Below are 18,688 nucleotides of genomic sequence, written 5' to 3' on the forward strand. Positions count from 1 at the left end.
TAATGTTTACAGAAAATATAACTGAATATTTAAATGAATGAATAAATCACTAAGCTAAAGTTGAAATAATCAGAATTTTTCACAGGATTTTTGGTGGCTCATCAAGACATTCCTGGAAGAGTGGGGGTGGGTGGCGTAATTTTGTACCATGACTTTATTTTTCAAAAATCCTTGCTAAAGACCTGCTGTAACTTCTATCTAACGTAAAAAAAGAAGTTGAAAAAAATATTACGATAATATAAAAGCCATTACCCTTCCTCTAATTAAATCGCATAATAGACAGAGACAAAGTGCTCAGAAAAGTTATAAAGGCAGTTTTGCAATAATTGAGACAGATGCTGTAAACTGATCTGCAGCTCACCATGAAGATGATTTGGCCCACAGTACAGTACATGCAGTGTGCAAGAATATGAGAGGAGCAACCTGAAGCGCAGTAACTTGTTGCCACTGCGTTTCCAGAAAGCCCCTCCTTTGACATACTCTTCTGCCTGAGCGTCACTCGTAGTTCACTTCAGTCCAGTCCCCTTCCCTAAACTCAAATACACATTCACACACGTCCACTGTCATCCACATAAACTCACACTCACACACACACACACACACACACACATACACATACACACACTCACTCACAGCGCCAGACGCGCTGTGTTCGCCTGTCGCTTCCAGCACTACTTTTCTTTTCAGAAGACGCACAAGAAGACCTATTGGATGTTACAAACAGCGGCTGTTTTTTTTTTTTTAAACTTTTGTCATATGGAGTTGATAAAAGTGTTAAACTGCGTTTTACCTCTTTCAAAGTGACAACTTTCTTGGGGGATCTTCTCAATTCACCAAACACGGAGCTAATGGGTGAATAAACTGGTTAATTGCATATCAAATTTACGAAGCGCGTAGTTGGATTAAAATAAGCATTTGATGGGGGAAATGAACAATTCCGTGAAATAACTCGCTCCTCCGGACCAAAGGATTTCAAGGTATCAACCATGACAATTCATTACAATGATCTATTCATCTTGAAAGCTTCTTGCTACAGTGCGTAATTTATTTTAATTTCATCTTTGAGTCGAAACGCTTTCTGCAGCCATCGCTCTACAGTTGGTTTGATGAAGCTGAATGGTTTAAGTGCAACTGTGCGCTTGTGTGATGTTGGATAAGAGAGAGAGAGAGAGAGAGAGAGAGAGAGAGAGAGAGAGAGAGTCATTCATTTAATCTGCTGAGCACGCATATGTGCGTGTGTAGACAGCCCAAATGTATGTTTTGTTTGAGACAGGTGCAATGTGTCAGTATGGCTGTAGTGTGAGTCTAAGGACAGAGTGTACCATGTGCTGTATACTGATTGCAAGTCAAATGTGTGATTTTGGTCTCTATAAATAAAATTGACTTGTGTGAGTGTGAGTGTGAGTGTGTGTATGTGTTTGTGTGTGTGTGTGTGTGTGTGTGAGAGAGAGAGACAGAGACAGAGAGAGATCCTATCTGGATTTTAGGACATCTCACTGTGTTGCACTTTGCTGATCTCCATCAATCTTGACTTCCCTTTTCTCTTTGGCAGTGATAACCTTGGTGTAGCTGCTCCTCCTGTGGAGTGAAGATGTATCGAAGCGTGTGTGTACTGGCGGCACTGCTGGCTCTGCTGGTGCTGACACTTGAGGTGCCCAGAGGCCAGGCCTGTCCCAGAAGCTGTAACTGCTACCAGGCCAGCGAAGTCCATTGTACCTTCCGCTCCCTGATTACCATACCTCCTGGCCTGCCTGCACACACACGCCGCATAAACTTAGGGTAAAGGAACACACAAACACATGCTTAAATGTATGAAAGTATGCATACTAAGCACAAATAAGATTTTAAGCTAAATTGCTTTTATTTACCATGCAAACACATGCACAGAGTTTGGAAGCTGGTGTCAAACTACATTTAAGTAATGAGCTAACACGGCAGTAACAATATTTGTTGACTGACTGGCATCATTGGTTGATGATGATGTTTCCATGCTCCTGTAGGTTCAACAGCATCAGCAGGATCCATGACAGTTCACTGGCCGGGCTAAAGAGGGTAGAGCTTCTGATGCTCCACAGCAATGATCTCCACCATCTTCCAGATGCAGTGTTTCGAGACATGAAATCACTGCAGGTAAACAGGAACAGACATACATAGAACTCATCTATATTGCAGGAATAGGAATGAAAAGAGGCAGTGGAGATAAGAGGTGATCCTACAGAAGACTCTGCCTGCTGCTTCTCCTTTAACAGTAGACCTGTCTCTCAGGCAGCTAACAGCAGCCGGCATTGAAAGTGTCCTGAGCTTTCTTTTGCCAAATCAAACTATCAATGCTTGATTATAAAATATATGGGAAAATAAACCAGTATTTCCTCACATACTTAACTTTTGACACTTCAGAAATTAGTGTTTTTACAGGACACAGATATAAAAATGAAACCAAGAGCATGTGTCCACAAAATATACTTTCATCCCTCCCCAGCCTGAGGCAGGCAGGACCATGTGGGGACTCCTGTACTATTTCATGTACTTTGTTGCAGAAGACTCAGCTCTTTAACATTCTGCATGTGTAGTACATATAGTTTACAGTCTGCTTGGCTCTCTACAACTATGAAAGATGAATATACATTAACTGTTTGACAGAAGAAATTCCAGTTTTTAACAACATGAGAAATATGAAGATTTATGGTATTTGTTGAGAGGCTTTGAGAGGACCCAACATTGATAAATGTGAGTCTTGTATACATTTAATTACAAATGGATACATAAAAGGATGAAATTTACAACATTTGATCTGTGAAACCAATATGAAAAGTTATATGATTCTGCTCACTTTGTTCAGCACATTTTTTCTAATTTCTGTACAACTAGCCTAATGCATAATTTATGTGCCATCATTCTTTATACTACTCAGAGACAGGAAACACGCTGGACATTTTAGCAGTAACCTTAGGGCAGAGTTAGCAGTCCATGAGGAAGTGATATTACTCAACAAGCAATTGTTCCCTTCATCTCCCGGGCAGATGCTTATATATTTGCCATTGTGTGATAATAGGATCCATATTTCCATGTGCTGACATCGTCACGTGCCAGATCTGTCAGCAGCTGGAACTTTTCCAGCTAAGTAGTCTCCCCGGAGAGCAGATTTATCATAAGCCTCACAGAAACACAATTCCACAACGAGGTTTTCATGGTGTGCCTTCTTAAATTATAGTGGGTTCTTCACACATGACTAGAATAGCAATAGATCCCCTGGAGTCTTCTGCTTAGGATAAAGGGCTAAATTTCATATTTGAAAAGTTGAGGACCCCCAGTGTTAGAATATCTTTTTAGTTTTCCCTGCTTTGACCTGATAAACATGCAGCATGAATATATCGCTTGGTTATATGCTGTGGGGAGCTGCTGGAAGCTTTCCTTATATTTTTGCTAAAATTTACACAGGGTGCGGTCAATCATTCCTAGTTACAAAGAGTTTTGTCACCCAATCCTTCATCCTCACTCCGATCACCCTCTCATCATTTATCATAAATTCAATTTACAAGCATGTGTCTAGGGATAGAATTATGATCATAGCATATACTTGGTTTCTTCATCAGCTTTGATGTCTATAATTTGATTGCTCTTAATCATTAATTTCTTCTGCTCACTCCATTTCCTCCACCCCCACAGATACTAAAACTGAGCTATAACAAGCTGAGAGAGATCCCTTCATCTCAGACCTTCTCTGGCCTGACCTCACTGCTGCGTCTGTACTTGGATCACAACCTCCTCCAGCACATCCACCCCCGGGCCCTGCTCCAGCTGCCTAGCCTCAGGCTGTTACGTCTGCAAGGGAACAGGCTGCATCAGCTACATCCCCACACTTTTTGCACACTGTCCCTCCTGAATACGTATTACTTCTCTACACTCAGGTGAGCTTTAACAACTGAAGCGTATAATGTAATAATCAGTGTTGGGGAAGTTAGTTTAGTTTTAAAAGTAAGCAGATATGTCCCTACTGGTGGTTCTGACAGTGACACTTGCTTTTGTCTGTAAAGTCTGTGATGGGACAAAATTCAAAACAAACAACTTAATTTGCAAATTTTCACCAAAAAACAGGGAGGGCACATTACTTCTACCCTTAATAAACTGCTCTGTGTGATCTTGACAATCAAAATCATAAAAAAAAACAAATACAGTTAAACTGGTGAAATTACCTCCCACATCTCACATCTGGTAATAGAGACTGATTTTTCACAGAGAACAAATAGTAACATTTCCATCGTTTGTTATTGGTATTTAGATGAATAGCATTGCCTCTTTACCCTCATTCAGATCCACTCATAGTATTACTGCAGAGTATAAACATGCATGTCTTGGGTCTGAGCATAAAGGTGATGATGAAAACGATAAAAACATGATGGATGATTTTCTCACCCCTCATCTGTAACTACCCCCTCCCACTTGTTCATCCATTCCTTCATTCCTCTGTGACTTTGATTCAACCTCTGTGTCCTCCCTCCCCCTCCCCCTCTTCATCTCAATCTCTTTTTTACTGTCTTTCCCTCCTGTAGACACCTAGACCTGTCCAACAACAGTCTAACCACTCTGTCCAGAGCGACCTTACAAACTGCACCCCTGCTGGAGTCTCTTGTGCTGCAGGCTAATCTGTGGAGTTGTGACTGTAGGATGAACTGGTTTCTCCCTTGGAGTCTGGCTCACCCAGGTGACTCTCATGTCTTCAATATTATTTATTTTTTCTCTTGGTGTTTTGTCTCCCACATGCAGTCCTTTAACAATGGACATTCAAGCAGATATGCAAAAAGGTGGTGGTTAATGCAACATGTGGGTTGCTTGGGTGACTGAAAGAGAGGAAAGAGATAAGATGAGGAGAAACATGGGAAATGGACTGAGAAATAGGAGATTCATTTGTTGATAATTGCAGTCTGTAATATGTCTAGTAACTGCTCAGTATATGTCAGATCCAGCCAGATGATAGAAAGATGGGTTCAGTCTGAATTTAGATACATCTGGACTTGTTATCTTGATACCTGTGACATCTCTCCACCTGCTTTTCATTACATGCTCCTCTCAATTTTCGCTCATTTTCTGTATATCTTCCAGTTTGTCTTGTGGCTTTTATTTAGATGTGAAAGAAGGCAGGACTGTGAAATGTCTCTCATTGATATGCTAGACTTAACCTGCCTTGACTAATCCATGATGACAGCATTGATGTGAGTGCAGGCAACTGAAATAAAGGCTAATGATTGCTGTGGAATAATGAAGTGATGCATATTTCTGATTTATGAGTAGATGAAGTAACCATATCTAATTAGTAAGAGATATAAAGGGTAATGGATGCTTAAGAAGATGTGGCATGACTAATATATGACACCACTAATATGTGCAGATAGCTGAAATGTGCACTAATATGTTTGCATAGGTGCTATGATGTTACACACTGTTGACATGCCAGAAATCGTAAGGGTACCTTTTATGACATAATTTTCTCTGTTTCTCTCTTTCAATTAGGCTTAATGAAATGCCCCAGTAGTCCTCAGTGTCCAATGTGTGCCTTGCCCAATTCCCTTCAGGGGCAGGGCTTGCTTGAGCAGACTGAGCTATCTTGCACCTCTCCAGTCATCCCCGCCCCAGGAAGAGACACACCTTTGGAGACAGAACTCAGTGAGATTCAATCAAGTGAATCCTTCAGAGAGCCTTTAGGCATTGCCTCTCTGGGGCTTTCTGACCAACAGGGTTACAGTGTTGATCTGAGCTGCAACATCACTCACTCTACAGACTCTCAGGATATTGCTCCTCTTCCAGATCTTTCCCTTTCATCCCCTTCTCCTCTCCCCCTCGCTATGTCACTCTCCCTGGAATGCCCTGTGGAGAGAGAGAGCTATGAGAATCTTTGGCGGATCCTGGCTTACTATAGTGAGACTGCAGTTCGCCTTGAGAGGGAGATCATGCTGAGTAAAGCCCCGGCGCTGGCCTACCGCTACAGGCAGACAGCAGAGACAGAAGGATATTATCACACTGGAGTTAAAGCTTCTGTTAAAGTCAGACCACAATGGTTACTACAGCCAGCCATTAGCATTCAGCTTAACAGAGCACAGTCCAATGCAAATAGAGTTCACCTTATATACTCAACAAGAGTGTCTGCTCATCCTGACCCTACTGGTCTTCCTTCAACATCCTCCCGAGCTTCTCACCCATGGGTGCTCATTTCAACTAATCATACCACCACAGCACTGGCAGCTGCAGTAGGCGGTCAGGTGGAACTCCCCTGCCCTCTTCTAAGTTCTGGTAATCCCAAAGTACAGTGGATTCTCCCAGACGGATCCCAACTTGTCTCCCCCTCCAGTAGCCAAGATGGTCGGCTACGAGCCTTGGCCTCTGGGTTACTTATACAGAAACTGGAGCTATCAAATGCTGGGATCTATTACTGCATAGCCCGGGCTGGCAGGGATGTAGATGTTCTCTCCCTCCGTTTGGCAGTAGCAGAGTCATCTGTTCCACCTTCAGGAGAGCAAGTGGGACCTCCTGTCACGGGAACTGTTGGGGAGCCCATCAGTCTGTCCTGCAAGGCATCTGGTTCACCAGCACCATACATGAGTTGGGTGTTACCAGATGGAAATATAGTACGGCAGGGATTAGCTGTATCAGGTGGACTCACTATACAATCGAATGGGAGTCTTTCTCTGCTTAAGCCTTCTTTGAAAGACACTGGTCATTACCGCTGCATCGCGGTCAACCAGTATGGTAGTGACTCTCTGTCCATGCAGCTGGAAATAAACCCACGACATCCCCCGCCACTTAGAACATCATTTCCTAGAGGGCCACAGTCAGTGGCTGGCCGGTCAACCAAGATACGAGCCCCTTTACTACGTCAAGTGGAGGAAGGATCGGGAAATGAAGAGGTGGAAGAAGAGAGGACTCTTGTTATCAACAGGAAGCGTCCAAGCCCTCTCCAGCCACCCCCAAAAAGACGTTATCCAATCGGGAAACCTAGAAGACGAGGGCCTGTGAGAGACGGCTCCCTGAGAAGAGGAGGAGGGCCTGTATCCTCCATTGAACAGAGAAGAAACCACTATGACAGCAGACATAGAATCACCGCAAACAAACAAAGAATAGACCCTGCGAAATGGGCTGACATATTGGCTAAGATCCGCCAAAAGACTGTTCCCACTAATAACAGCCAGCCTATCACAGCAGAAAAGACCACAGCTGAACCGGTGGGTGGAGGCAAAGACAGATACACAGGAAGACATGAGGAAGGTCATAATACAGACAGAGATAGAGCAGAGGGAGCAGGGATGGAAGCAGAAACCGAGGGGTCGTCTGTTGATGATGCTGCTCTACAAGAAGAAGGCTTACGGCCCATTTATCCTGTTCACACAGAAACACAGACACACAGAGAGACAAAAACAGACACTGAGACAGATACAGAGATAGAGAGAGGGATTGAGAGGTCAACAAAAACACAGAAAGATCTAGAAAATGAGACAGAGACACACATACAGGCAGAGAAAGGTCCACAGACAGAGACAGTGACAAACTCAGGGACACAGAGAGATCCTGTCACCTCTAAGCTGTTGACTAGAACCAATGAAATTGTCTCAGAACCAGTTGAAGGAGAGGAGCGAGAAACAAACCCCATCCCATCTAGATCCAGGCCTCAGAACCCCCGGCAGGGACACTTCCCTAATTTGGTACCAAACTTGCGGCCTCAAGGCCCTCTCTCTCGCAGGAGGATCGGACAGCGAAGACGAATCATCAACAGGCCCAGGGGTCGACCTATCACCCCACCCCGACCTATCCCTGACCCTACAAACCCGAGGTCAATAACTGTGACACCTGACACCACCACAGATCAAATGAATGTATTGTTGCTGGCCTCAACAACCACATCTCCGGCTACTTTATTGACACAGAGTGACCATATTAAGACTCTTGTTTCTACTCCAAATGGCGTGGTACTGAACTTTCTGTCTCCCACTGTTCCTAACACTCCTGGTATCTCCACATCAGAATCTGCCTCCCCCTCACTGACTCCCTCCTCTCCCGTCTCATTATCCCACTCTCACACAAAGACACATACAGACATGATGACTCACTCAGTCAACGGACCAGACACTGCAGTGTTCACTCTCTTTAACACTAGAATACCGGTATCCACTTACTCTAATATTGTGACGACACAGACGCACATGCCAGTGACGCATGCCAAGACACGTACACAGGGCATACACCCACAAACAGCCACAGGAGAAGATGTTGATAGACCCCCAAGTGAAGACAGTGCAGAGCTGGAAAGGAATTCGTTGGATGTACCACATGCATCTCAATCCTCCACCACTCTCTCATCCACTCGCTCCTCTGTTGTTTCCTCAACAACAACCACTTCAACCACTCTCAAGAGAACTCGTCTGACTACTTCTATTGGAAGCACTACAAGTATATCTACTACTGGAGCGAGTGATACACTTCTCACAACAACTACAAATACTCCTATGACTACAAATCCCATCACGTCAACTCCAACTACTAAGATTATTCCAATGTATAGCACCGCCTCTACTACTACTACTACTACTACTACAAGTCCTGCTCTTACATCTACTGCTCCCACTACCACTATTACTTCTTCAACTAGCCCCTCTACCACTACAGCTACCCCTCCTACTAGTACTTTTACCACAACCACTACTGCTAGTAGTACTACAATCTCATCCAAAGCTATTCCCACAACTCTTAAACCCACTACTTCAACTACTTCTACAACTATTAAAACTACTACTCCTACTCCTAGTACTAGTACCATCTCTGCCAAAACTCCTCCAACTACTGCTTTGGCAGCTAAACCTTATACACACTCTGCTACTACTATAACAATGACAACAAGTACCACAGCATCATCTAGAGAGAGGCCAAATGTTGACCAAGTTGACTCCAGAGGGAGGCCTGTTTCTGGCACTCCAAACCAGAGCCGATCCCCTACTGATTGGAAGAACCCTGCAGCTAATTCTATTCCAGATTCACACAGCAGCAGGCCACACTGGCCACCCTCTCCTTCTCTCCCTGCTGTCCCCAGGGTGAGTTGAAATCGATTCAAACAACATAATCTTGCTATTTTGTAGATAGTCTTACCCAAAATGGGTCTTAAAGCAAGCCCATACGTTATGACAAGAGTAGAAGCAAACTAGGACAACAATCTGTTCTTTATTTGTTAATTTAACTGCAAATTTATTTAATGTTCCAGTTTTTCTGCTCCTCATTCATTCAGTTAATCATTTCTTTAAGTGCAGTCTTAAATGTCGTTTGAAGATCATATATATAGTTATTTGTCTTTGTTGTCAGCTAAGTGGAAGTCAAATTAACATTTCTTTTCTAAGTGAGTGCTGGCCCAGAAAATAGCAAGACACATATGCACACACACACACACAAACACACACAACACACAACTGTGCAAGCCTCCGGGCAAAAGCTTAGCAAAAAATGCATAAGAGATCTGAAAATAGTCTAATCTGTATCCACATGACCTGCTATTAAACCTAAGGGATGTTTATGACAATTTTTCAATTTCATGGATTTTCCAGAGCTCTACCAGGGTCACTGTCAGATCTAAAGAAGAGATGAAAAACATATGTTCCATAATCAACATCATTATGTGTTTTGAGAACCTAATCCAAATGGATTTAAAATAATCAATTATTAATTAATTTCCAGAGCTATGTTGGCAAGCTTTAGCAAACCAAATCGCTGGGTTCACCACCAGTGACTAATTCTAAATCTGGGATCACAATAATGCCATATTGAATTTATTAACCTATTCTACAATAATGCTCAAAATCTTCACTGTTTAAAAAAAATACAAGTAATTACAAACTCTTCACAGAAAGTTTTAATAAACAGTTTACCTAATCGTGTCAGCACCTGTCAGTTTTTAAGTTGGGTATTGACTGGGTACTGATGTGTAATGGTCTGTATCCTTACCTCCATAACTAAGTTCTGATTAATCTATTTATAGTTTTGTTTTAGTTGGTTGTTGGTTTACAGGTTTCCTCTCATTTTTTTGTACAAATAGCAATTTTTGTATTTGTGGTCATAATACAGATATTGGTATTTTTGCTAGTAGACAGTTCTCATTTTTTTAAATTCATTGTGGCTATGCTATCTAGTTGAAAAATTAAAACTATAAGACCAACACAATGCTGCAGCTTTGCAAGTTGAAGAACTTTCATTAGTAGAGCCCTGCTCTCAGATGTCTCCTAACAGTTTTTAAGAATCATTAATTCTATTATTCATTACTTTATTTGCTACTAAAATCTGTATAATCTTTTTCATAGGCCCCAGTTGTGAGATCTAGACCAAGGATTTCAGACCCACACATCAGGACAGTGTCAGTCGCAGCAGAGAGCACTGCCAGGCTGGCTTGTGAAGCTCAGGGAGAGCCGAAACCCACCATCACATGGACCAAGGTTGCTACAGGTATACAGTGCAGCAGATACGCACACATTTATTTCAGCATACACATGTGCACACAAACAAAACACCCTTCAGTGCATGAAAATATAATTCAGGGAGCAGTTTTACCTTCAATTTACGTTTATGTGAAATATCCACCTGGAAGCCTGTTAAAACTGGTTCATGGACTGGTGTCAGCAAAGTTTTCCAGATAGCTCAGTAAACCTGCTTCCTGGAACAGACCCCAGGCCCATATTTTCATTCATGCTAGGAAACGTAGAAATGCTTGTTAGTCATCCAGAAGTCAAATATATATATATATATATATATATATATATATATATATATATATATATATATATACTCTATATATGAATATACCTATCATTGATATGATTAAGAACTACAGGCTTTGTCTTTGAAACAGAATAAATAAAGGTTTGTATTTACATTCTGAACTCACAGATGCGAAAGGAAATCAATCTCAGCTTTTTATGAACAAGTTATACTCGGATTAAATAACATATTAGCACCCAGCATTACACACTGGCATGCATACAATGGACTTTTCTCTAGCTTGCCATGTGGGAAAGACATATTGCAAGAAGGTAATGGAACATTTTATGCACTGCATCACTGACTTTTACTACATGCTGCGCCACTCGGCATGTCCCTGTTCCTCCTTTCCTCTCTGTCTCTTACTCACTCTTGCCTGTTTTCGTGTTCTCGCTCTGTCTGTCTGTCTGTCTGTCTCTCTCTTTCAGGGGCGGTGATGTCAATCCACTCCAGGGCTCAACGTTTTGAGGTTCTGCCAAATGGCACCCTTGTTATCCAGAATGTTCAGCTGCAGGACAGGGGCACATATATCTGCAGTGCACACAGCTTTCTGGGTCGCGACAGGTGAGGCTAATAATACAGGTTATGAAAATTAATGCACTATATACCATTCATTTATGACCATGTTTTTAATACCACTGCATAGGCCTCAGGCAAACTGCACTTTGAATACTATTATGTGTTGTGTTTCTTTTTTAGGTGCAAACACAGCACAAACCCTTGATTTAACACTTTTAAGCAGCCTCAATATGCAAATCTCTGTATATGACCTTTCCATGAGACCAATATGTGTGGTTTACTTGATTATAATGTTTCATGTGCCCGTGTTTCTATCAAGATTTCAGTTTGAATTGTGTATGTATGCCTTTTGATGTTTCCTAAATGTGTCATATAACAATTGGTGGTTTGTTTTCATTTTAAATTAATATTTGAAATGCTTAAAATGTGTTCATGTGTTTCTATATTGAATATGTGTGTGCTTTACTCTTCTGGGACAGGTTGCTAACCACCCTGGAAGTGTGGACACGCCCCCCACGGATGCAGCTGGCCAGCTACAGAGAAACCACCATTCATCAAGGTGGAGCGGTGCACTTGGAATGCCAGGCGGACGGTGTACCAACCCCTTTGCTCTCTTGGGTCCTGCCGGATCGTTCTGTTCTGACTTCCACTGACTCCTCCAGCAGTCGAATCATTATGGACACAAATGGAACCCTTCATATCTCAGTAACTTTACCTAGTGACCGGGGAGTGTATCGCTGTGTGGCCTCCAACTCAGCAGGTGCTGCCAGTGCATCTGTCCGTGTACATGTGTCCTCGTTGCCCCCGGTGATACAGCAACCCAGAGAGGAACACCTGCTCTTGTCTCCAGGGATGCCTGTTTATGCTCATTGCTCTGCCCGAGGTGCCCCGCCACCAACTCTGCGCTGGCGTATCCCAGATGGGACTCTAGTTCGCCCATCCCAGTTTCTCCATGGCAACCTTTTTGTCTTGCCCAATGGGACACTGCACATTCGAAAAGCTGGACCAAGGGACTCAGGGAATTATCAGTGCACAGCAAGTAATGCTGTTGGAGCTGATAAGAGGACTGTGAAGGTAGAAGTTAAAGGGGGAGCAGAAGGAGAAAGAAGACTGGGAGGAGCAAGAAATGAAGGAGCAAAAGCAGTTGCTACTGAAAAACCATCACTTCTTAGAGACAAAACTTCGTCCAATGCCAGCCACTCCTCAAAGCCATTCAACTCCGTTAGTCTCTCCCCTCTAACGCCCTCTGATAGATCCAGGACCTTGCTGGCCACCCCCAGCTCTTCTCACCCTCACCAACGCAGTTCCACTAACTCACATCCTAAAATCAATAAAACTTTCACTGCCTCCCCCACACACTTTACCAACTTCAACACAACAAAACTCTCCTCTCTCTCCCAACCCTCCACAGTGCCTGCAAATAACACCAAAGTCTCACCCAGCATTGTAAACAACACAAGAGTTACTTCTTCTCCCCCCTCTGACAAAAGCAGAGCTTCAGCTGTTTTGCACTCCTTGCCTGTCTCTCCTTTCAGCAAAGCCCGTATTGTCTCCACCTCACCCTCCGTCACTACTGTTCACTATGGGGGTAATTTGCAGCTCCACTGCTCTGTAACTGGTAACCCAACCCCCATTATCATTTGGAGGACCCCCAGCAGGAAACTGGTGGACACGCACTTCAGGTACATGGGGTTGTGGGTGTGTGAGACAGACAAAACCTCAGTGTTTTGGGTTGTATAGTACTATTATATCTTTTTTTTCCCTTTATTCTGTTAGTATTGTGTCTCATTCTGTATATCTGTTATTTGTGTTTATGTTCAATTTAAAGTTTTGACCGACGTCTGAAGGTGTATCCTAATGGCACCCTGTCAGTCCAGGCAGTAACAGAGAAGGATGCTGGAGATTACCTCTGTGTCACACGCAACAAGGTCGCAGATGATTATCGTCTCCTGCGTGTCTCTGTGGCTACCAAGCCTGCCAAGATTGAGCCCAACCAGCAGCTTAATCAGATGGTATCATTTGGTAAACCACTGAAGGTGAGCTAAATGAAAAAGGGGGAAATGATTTTTCTTCTCTCACCCAGTTCCCAATATGATCTTTGTTTGATAAACAGAAAACAGCATTATGAAGAAGGGAAAAAAATGCTAAATGGTCTTCTCGGGCATTTTTGTTGTTTAGTTTATTTAGTTTATTAAACAATTTATGAACACATTTGCCATACATAATTTCAAATAACTACTTTTTACTGTAAATCATATACAGTATCACACTCACATAAATCTTTTCCACTGTTGAAATCTTCCACTCCTCCACCGTTGCTGCTTTTTAGTGCTTTATTTTTTGTTGTAGCCATTATTTGTGTGGTGTTTTATCTACTGCTGTTTGTGTGGTGCCAACATTTTCCACAGCTTGAAGCTGTGTCTTTGGTTGTTTTTGATCAAATGTGCTAACTTTTTTTGACTCAGAAAGAAAAGAAAGACCTGCCAGGTCATAGGCTGTTATGAATCATCAACAGGAGCCTTCAGGGGAAAGTACTTCACACATGAATATTTAACAGCACAATGAAATATACTGGGGTGATATGCAAGAAATATTATTCTGGGAATTGGTTGCCCTTCATTTTTTATTTGATTTACATTTATGTGCTTTAAATTGTGTTTTTTAATGCTTCTAAATTTCTGGATGCTTGACATTTTTTTCTACTGTGAGTTTTCTTTTTGTAAAAACCTACTGTAAATAAGTACAGTATGTTTTACACCTGACCCAGAAGAAGTTGTTATTTTTCAACAGTTCTCTGAAGTTCAGCTTTCATCACAATAACAGGCACACAAACTTTTAAAGGATGACAGCATTTAAACAATGATCCTCTTCTCGGCAGGTCGACTGCTTGGCATCAGGACTGCCTGACCCAGCTGTCCGCTGGAGCCTGCCAGATGGAACCATGGTGAACAGTGTGTTGCAAGGGGAAGACAGAGGAGTGCGAGCACGGAGGCTAACTGTGTTTGACAATGGGACGTTACTGGTTCCAGCAGTGGGTATGGGAGAGGAAGGGGAGTACACGTGTTATGCTGAGAATCAAGGAGGTCAAGACACCATGAAGGTATGACAATGTTTCCATCTAGAGATCACTTTAGAATCATTTATCCAATGAATCCAATCCAATTATTAGTTTTAGAAATAAAAACTACAACTTCAATACAAGTAAAACGTTCTTTCAGTCATTAATTAATTTAAATTCATTCCATCAAGGTCAAAGTTAAGGTCATGATGACATCTCCACCAACCTTCACTGATGACAGAAGCTATCGTGTTATCAAAGTACGGCAGGGAGCAACTGCCATCATTCCCTGCCAGGCCACAGGAGATCCCGCTCCAACAGTGACATGGTTTTCCCCAGCCCGCCGTGTTATCCCACGGAGTTCTGGTTCTGGTTTTTATTTTGAGCGAGTTGTGGTGGTTTCAGATGGAACTCTGGAGGTGCGTCTGGCCCAAAAGATTGACACCGGAAACTATACATGCCGAGCAACCAACTCAGTTGGGGAGAGACACATGGTTGTGGGCTTGGAAGTGGAAGTCCCTAATCATGGACTTGGTGGCCAGGTGGGAGGAAGAGGTTGGAGTACCAGCAATGGGCCTGGTAGTGATCAACGTAGTAGAGGGGACAACATTAATAATGCAGGGATAAGCCAGTATGGATTTACCAATGGTGTCACAAGCAAGCTTAGTAACAATGACAGCAACAACACTGGCTCTGGCGCTAGTAATGGCAGGATAAGAAACACCGTACCAAGCAATGGCATTAAAATAGCAACCAATGGCTTCAATCCTGCCCTTAGGAGTGATAGCCAAAATGAATTCAACAGGCCTGTCGGTGGAATTACAACACAATATGATAGTGTAATCAGTGTTGGGGTGAGCGGGGCAAGGAGTACAGGCATTAAAGTAGATAACATTGGAATAAATAGAAATGGACCTGGCATTAGTGTTGGAAATAGTCAAGGCACAGTTAGAGGAGATAGTGTTGAAAGGAATCCTGGGACTAGTAATAATGAAGTCACTGTGATAAAGGCTAGTAATGAAGCAAGCACCAGCAGAGACATTGGCAAGATAAGTGGTTTTCCTAGGAGTGTTGGTGTTTTTAGTAGCAGTGTGCCTAATTATGGAGCTGGTGCAGGCACACTTAATGGAAATGGGTTCAGTAGGAGTAGCAATACAGGATTGACCGATGATAACAGACGGAATAGTGGTGGTACAAGTAGTGCAGGTGCAGGTGCTACTTATAACTCTACTAACACAGTTGTAGGTGTGGTCACAACAGTGAAGCAGCGAGTGGTGAAAGGCCAAAATGTTCTTTTGCCATGCCCCTCCAGGGGATCCCCTCCCCCCCGCCTGGCCTGGCTTCTGCCTGGTAATGGCGTGTTGCCAGCTCCTTACTATGGCAGCCGATTCATTGTGCACCGAAATGGCTCCTTGGAGCTGAGGGGTGTGCGGAAGAGTGATGGCGGAACCTTGGTATGTGTAGTGAGAGGTGAAAGAGGAGAGACGAGGATACAGGTGGAGTTGGAGGTCTCTGATCCACAAGAAGAGGTTCAGTCTCCAACTAGGAGACCAGCTGTGGAAAGACCTGTGCAGAAAAGTCTTGTTTCATTGGAGACACCTCGCTCAGGAACCTCACTGGCTTCAGCTCAGTCAAGGTCAGTATTGCCTGAGACGCTTCATCAAAGAATCCCAGTTACTCAAAAGCCTTCACAGGGGAGTCCATCTTTACCTGCTGTGCCTCGTCCAGTTGGCCCACCACCTCGCTCAAGTGGCCCTGTTTCAGAGCCAGCAGTGAGCACCCGAACAGCCTCCCTAGTGAGCATTATTAATGGAGAGACTCTTCGCCTGCCTTGCCCTGCTCCTCAAACCCCTGGATACATCCAGGGCTCTCTCTTATGGACCTTGCCCAGCGGCAAGGTGGTTTCCCAGGGTGAGAGTGGTGACTCAGGCCAATACGTAGTCCAAGAGGATGGGACATTAATAGTGCAACAGGCAACCGTGTTTGACCGAGGCACCTACACCTGCAGATCCACCAGTTATGACTCCTCCTCGGTTTCAGTGGTCACGGTTCCTGTCATCGTCATCGCCTACCCCCCACGCATCACAAAAGGCCCCTCCCCTGTGACCTACACACGCCCTGGAGTTGCTGTGGAGCTGCCCTGCCTTACCATAGCAACACCGCGGGCGACGGTTACCTGGGAAACACCAGACCTGACACAGCTTAGGGTGATGGGTCAGGCTCGTATCTATGGTAACCGCTATCTTAGTCCTCAGGGTTCCTTGGTGATACAGAACCCGACAGTTAGGGATACAGGATTTTACAGGTGCACTGCCAAAAATGTAATAGGAGTGGACACCAAGGCGACATACCTGCATGTTATATAATGAGACAAAAAAACACAAACACACACAGACTTACACACACACACACACAGATACAAACATGGAGTAGACAGACAGAGACACCACCAGTCTTGTGGAGTGGTGAATGAACTCCTCAGCTGTTAACTCAATGTGTCCCTCATGCCCAAAGGAACTGCAAAGCTCCGTCCAGGAGATACTGTTGAAACTCAGAAAAGACACTACTAATATACAGCATAGGTCTCATGTATGTGTTTTTAATGTGTTATGTTTCAATACTATATTGTTTTTGTATGAGGAGTTACAAGATTCCTATGCAGAATCAGTGTTATTATTTGTCTCTGCATAAACAAAAACATTGTGTTTAAGGAAGATTGTTTTATGTGCATACATCACCTAACCCTAAAACCCTTTTTGAAATGATGCTGAAGTTACAAATACTGATGATAGCAAGATACAGAGCATATTGAAGATTGCTGTACAAAATGCAGATCCCCACAATTGTGCACGTACATTCTTACATTTTGCCACACAGTTTCAAACTCAATAATTTCTAAACTCAATAACACAAACCCCTGGAAATAAGAATGTTTTACTTGGTTTAACTATTTTACTGTGCATTTGTAAATTCACACTGAACTACAGTCTAATATACAATATGTCACTGGGTCACTAAATTATATGGACACCACACAGTATCACACAAAGGGGCAGTTTGTCCTATAGTTAATATTTATGTTAATAGTCTATTTGATGTTACATAATGTAATCTAATGTGATCTTGGTGTATATTTATAAAATATTTGATTGCTTCAAATGTTTCAAATTGGGACATTTTTCATGAAAATACACTTGTTTTTAGAAGTCAAATCAAATATTTACTTTATTTGCAATTGAAGCGCTATACACATTTTTAAAAAATTTTTTTTATAAACAACATATTGCAAGAAGGTTGGATATTGTTGTTTGACCTGTGGTGCATATGTAGTATAACTTAAATGGGTAGCCTTATTTACACACTTTAAATCCATGACAGACAGATAATAGAGGGCTTCAGCATTATGATCCATCCAAAAATCAGTGTCTTAGGACATGTTTATTCATTGTTCATTTCTTGACTCATTTGTGGGTTTCAAATCTTGACAAACAATGTTGTACCACCGTTGACTGTATCTCACATTCTGACAGAATTATTTTGACTCTTGGCTTATCTAATTCTTTGAAGAGTGAGATTCATAGTTATTTTGATATTAAAGATTGTATAAATATGTGTGTGATTCAAGAGCTTGCCCTAAGTTTGTAAACAAAAATTTCAGTTCATAGTGATCCTGTTCCCTTAATCTCCTCTTTGATTTTTTCATTTTGTCCTTAAATTATTTGTCTTGTAAAGACTCTGTTGTAAGACCAGTGTTTTGTGTTTCTTTGTCATAAAGGAAGAAATTATTAAATATTATAACATATGTTTGATTTCTGACTAGCCAACAATGAATGCTTGGTATATTTTTAACAGCTTCATTTTATAAATAAAAATGGAAAATAAGTGAAGTGTGTTATTCCATGAAATGTCAACAGCTGGAGCACAGTTTTGGTCAGAAATATTGCACAGAAAGAGAGAGAGTTCTTGTGTGAGTGTTTAGATTCAGAGTAAGAAAAGAAAACACCTAGTGGGAGTGCAACAGCGAGGCAGGAAACTTTTCCTGGAGTATATTATGAGAACAAAAACTCCTTATCCCTAGCTCAGCTGTCAAACCAGGAAATGGGGTCTTAAGTGTAAATGAGACACATGTTGATGACATCATATTCCTCTCCCTGGGAAATGCAATAAACCTCACAGAGGCCTGCAGTACCAGCACACCACTCTGCATGCAGTCATATTTGCCAGGTACAGTTTACAGTGTGAGCCCAGTAAATATGAATATTTTAAATTACACAGTAGGCTATATGTACGAACTGTGATGGTGAACTATGATGCAGTATGAAAGAAAAT

At 42.5% G+C, this 18,688-nt stretch overlaps 1 protein-coding gene across 1 annotated transcript; it reads left to right on the forward strand.

Moving 5' to 3' along the window:
* The first annotated feature begins 562 nt into the window (after positions 1–562).
* On the forward strand, positions 563–17,533 carry LOC122992691 (matrix-remodeling-associated protein 5-like). Its single transcript, XM_044366562.1, has 12 exons — positions 563–977; positions 1,553–1,779; positions 2,001–2,130; positions 3,667–3,908; positions 4,551–4,702; positions 5,509–9,074; positions 10,329–10,470; positions 11,211–11,346; positions 11,781–12,983; positions 13,130–13,337; positions 14,180–14,401; positions 14,551–17,533. Exons 2-12 carry the CDS (start codon positions 1,592–1,594, stop codon positions 16,723–16,725), a joined length of 8,364 nt encoding a protein of 2,787 aa, XP_044222497.1. The 5' UTR covers positions 563–977; positions 1,553–1,591; the 3' UTR covers positions 16,726–17,533.
* The last annotated feature ends 1,155 nt before the right edge of the window (positions 17,534–18,688 follow it).

Source organism: Thunnus albacares, chromosome 11 (assembly GCF_914725855.1).
Source record: "Thunnus albacares chromosome 11, fThuAlb1.1, whole genome shotgun sequence".
Taxonomy (NCBI): domain Eukaryota; kingdom Metazoa; phylum Chordata; class Actinopteri; order Scombriformes; family Scombridae; genus Thunnus; species Thunnus albacares.

What these genes read in the sequence shown, in the direction of transcription:
- LOC122992691 (XM_044366562.1), top strand. Translation starts at nt 1,592, where the DNA reads ATGTATCGAAGCGTGTGTGTACTGGCGGCACTGCTGGCTCTGCTGGTG. An exon ending in ATGGACCAAGGTTGCTACAG is followed by an intron (nt 10,471 to 11,210) that starts GTATACAGTGCA and finishes TCTCTCTTTCAG; the next exon opens with GGGCGGTGATGTCAATCCAC. An exon ending in AGCTTTCTGGGTCGCGACAG is followed by an intron (nt 11,347 to 11,780) that starts GTGAGGCTAATA and finishes CTTCTGGGACAG; the next exon opens with GTTGCTAACCACCCTGGAAG.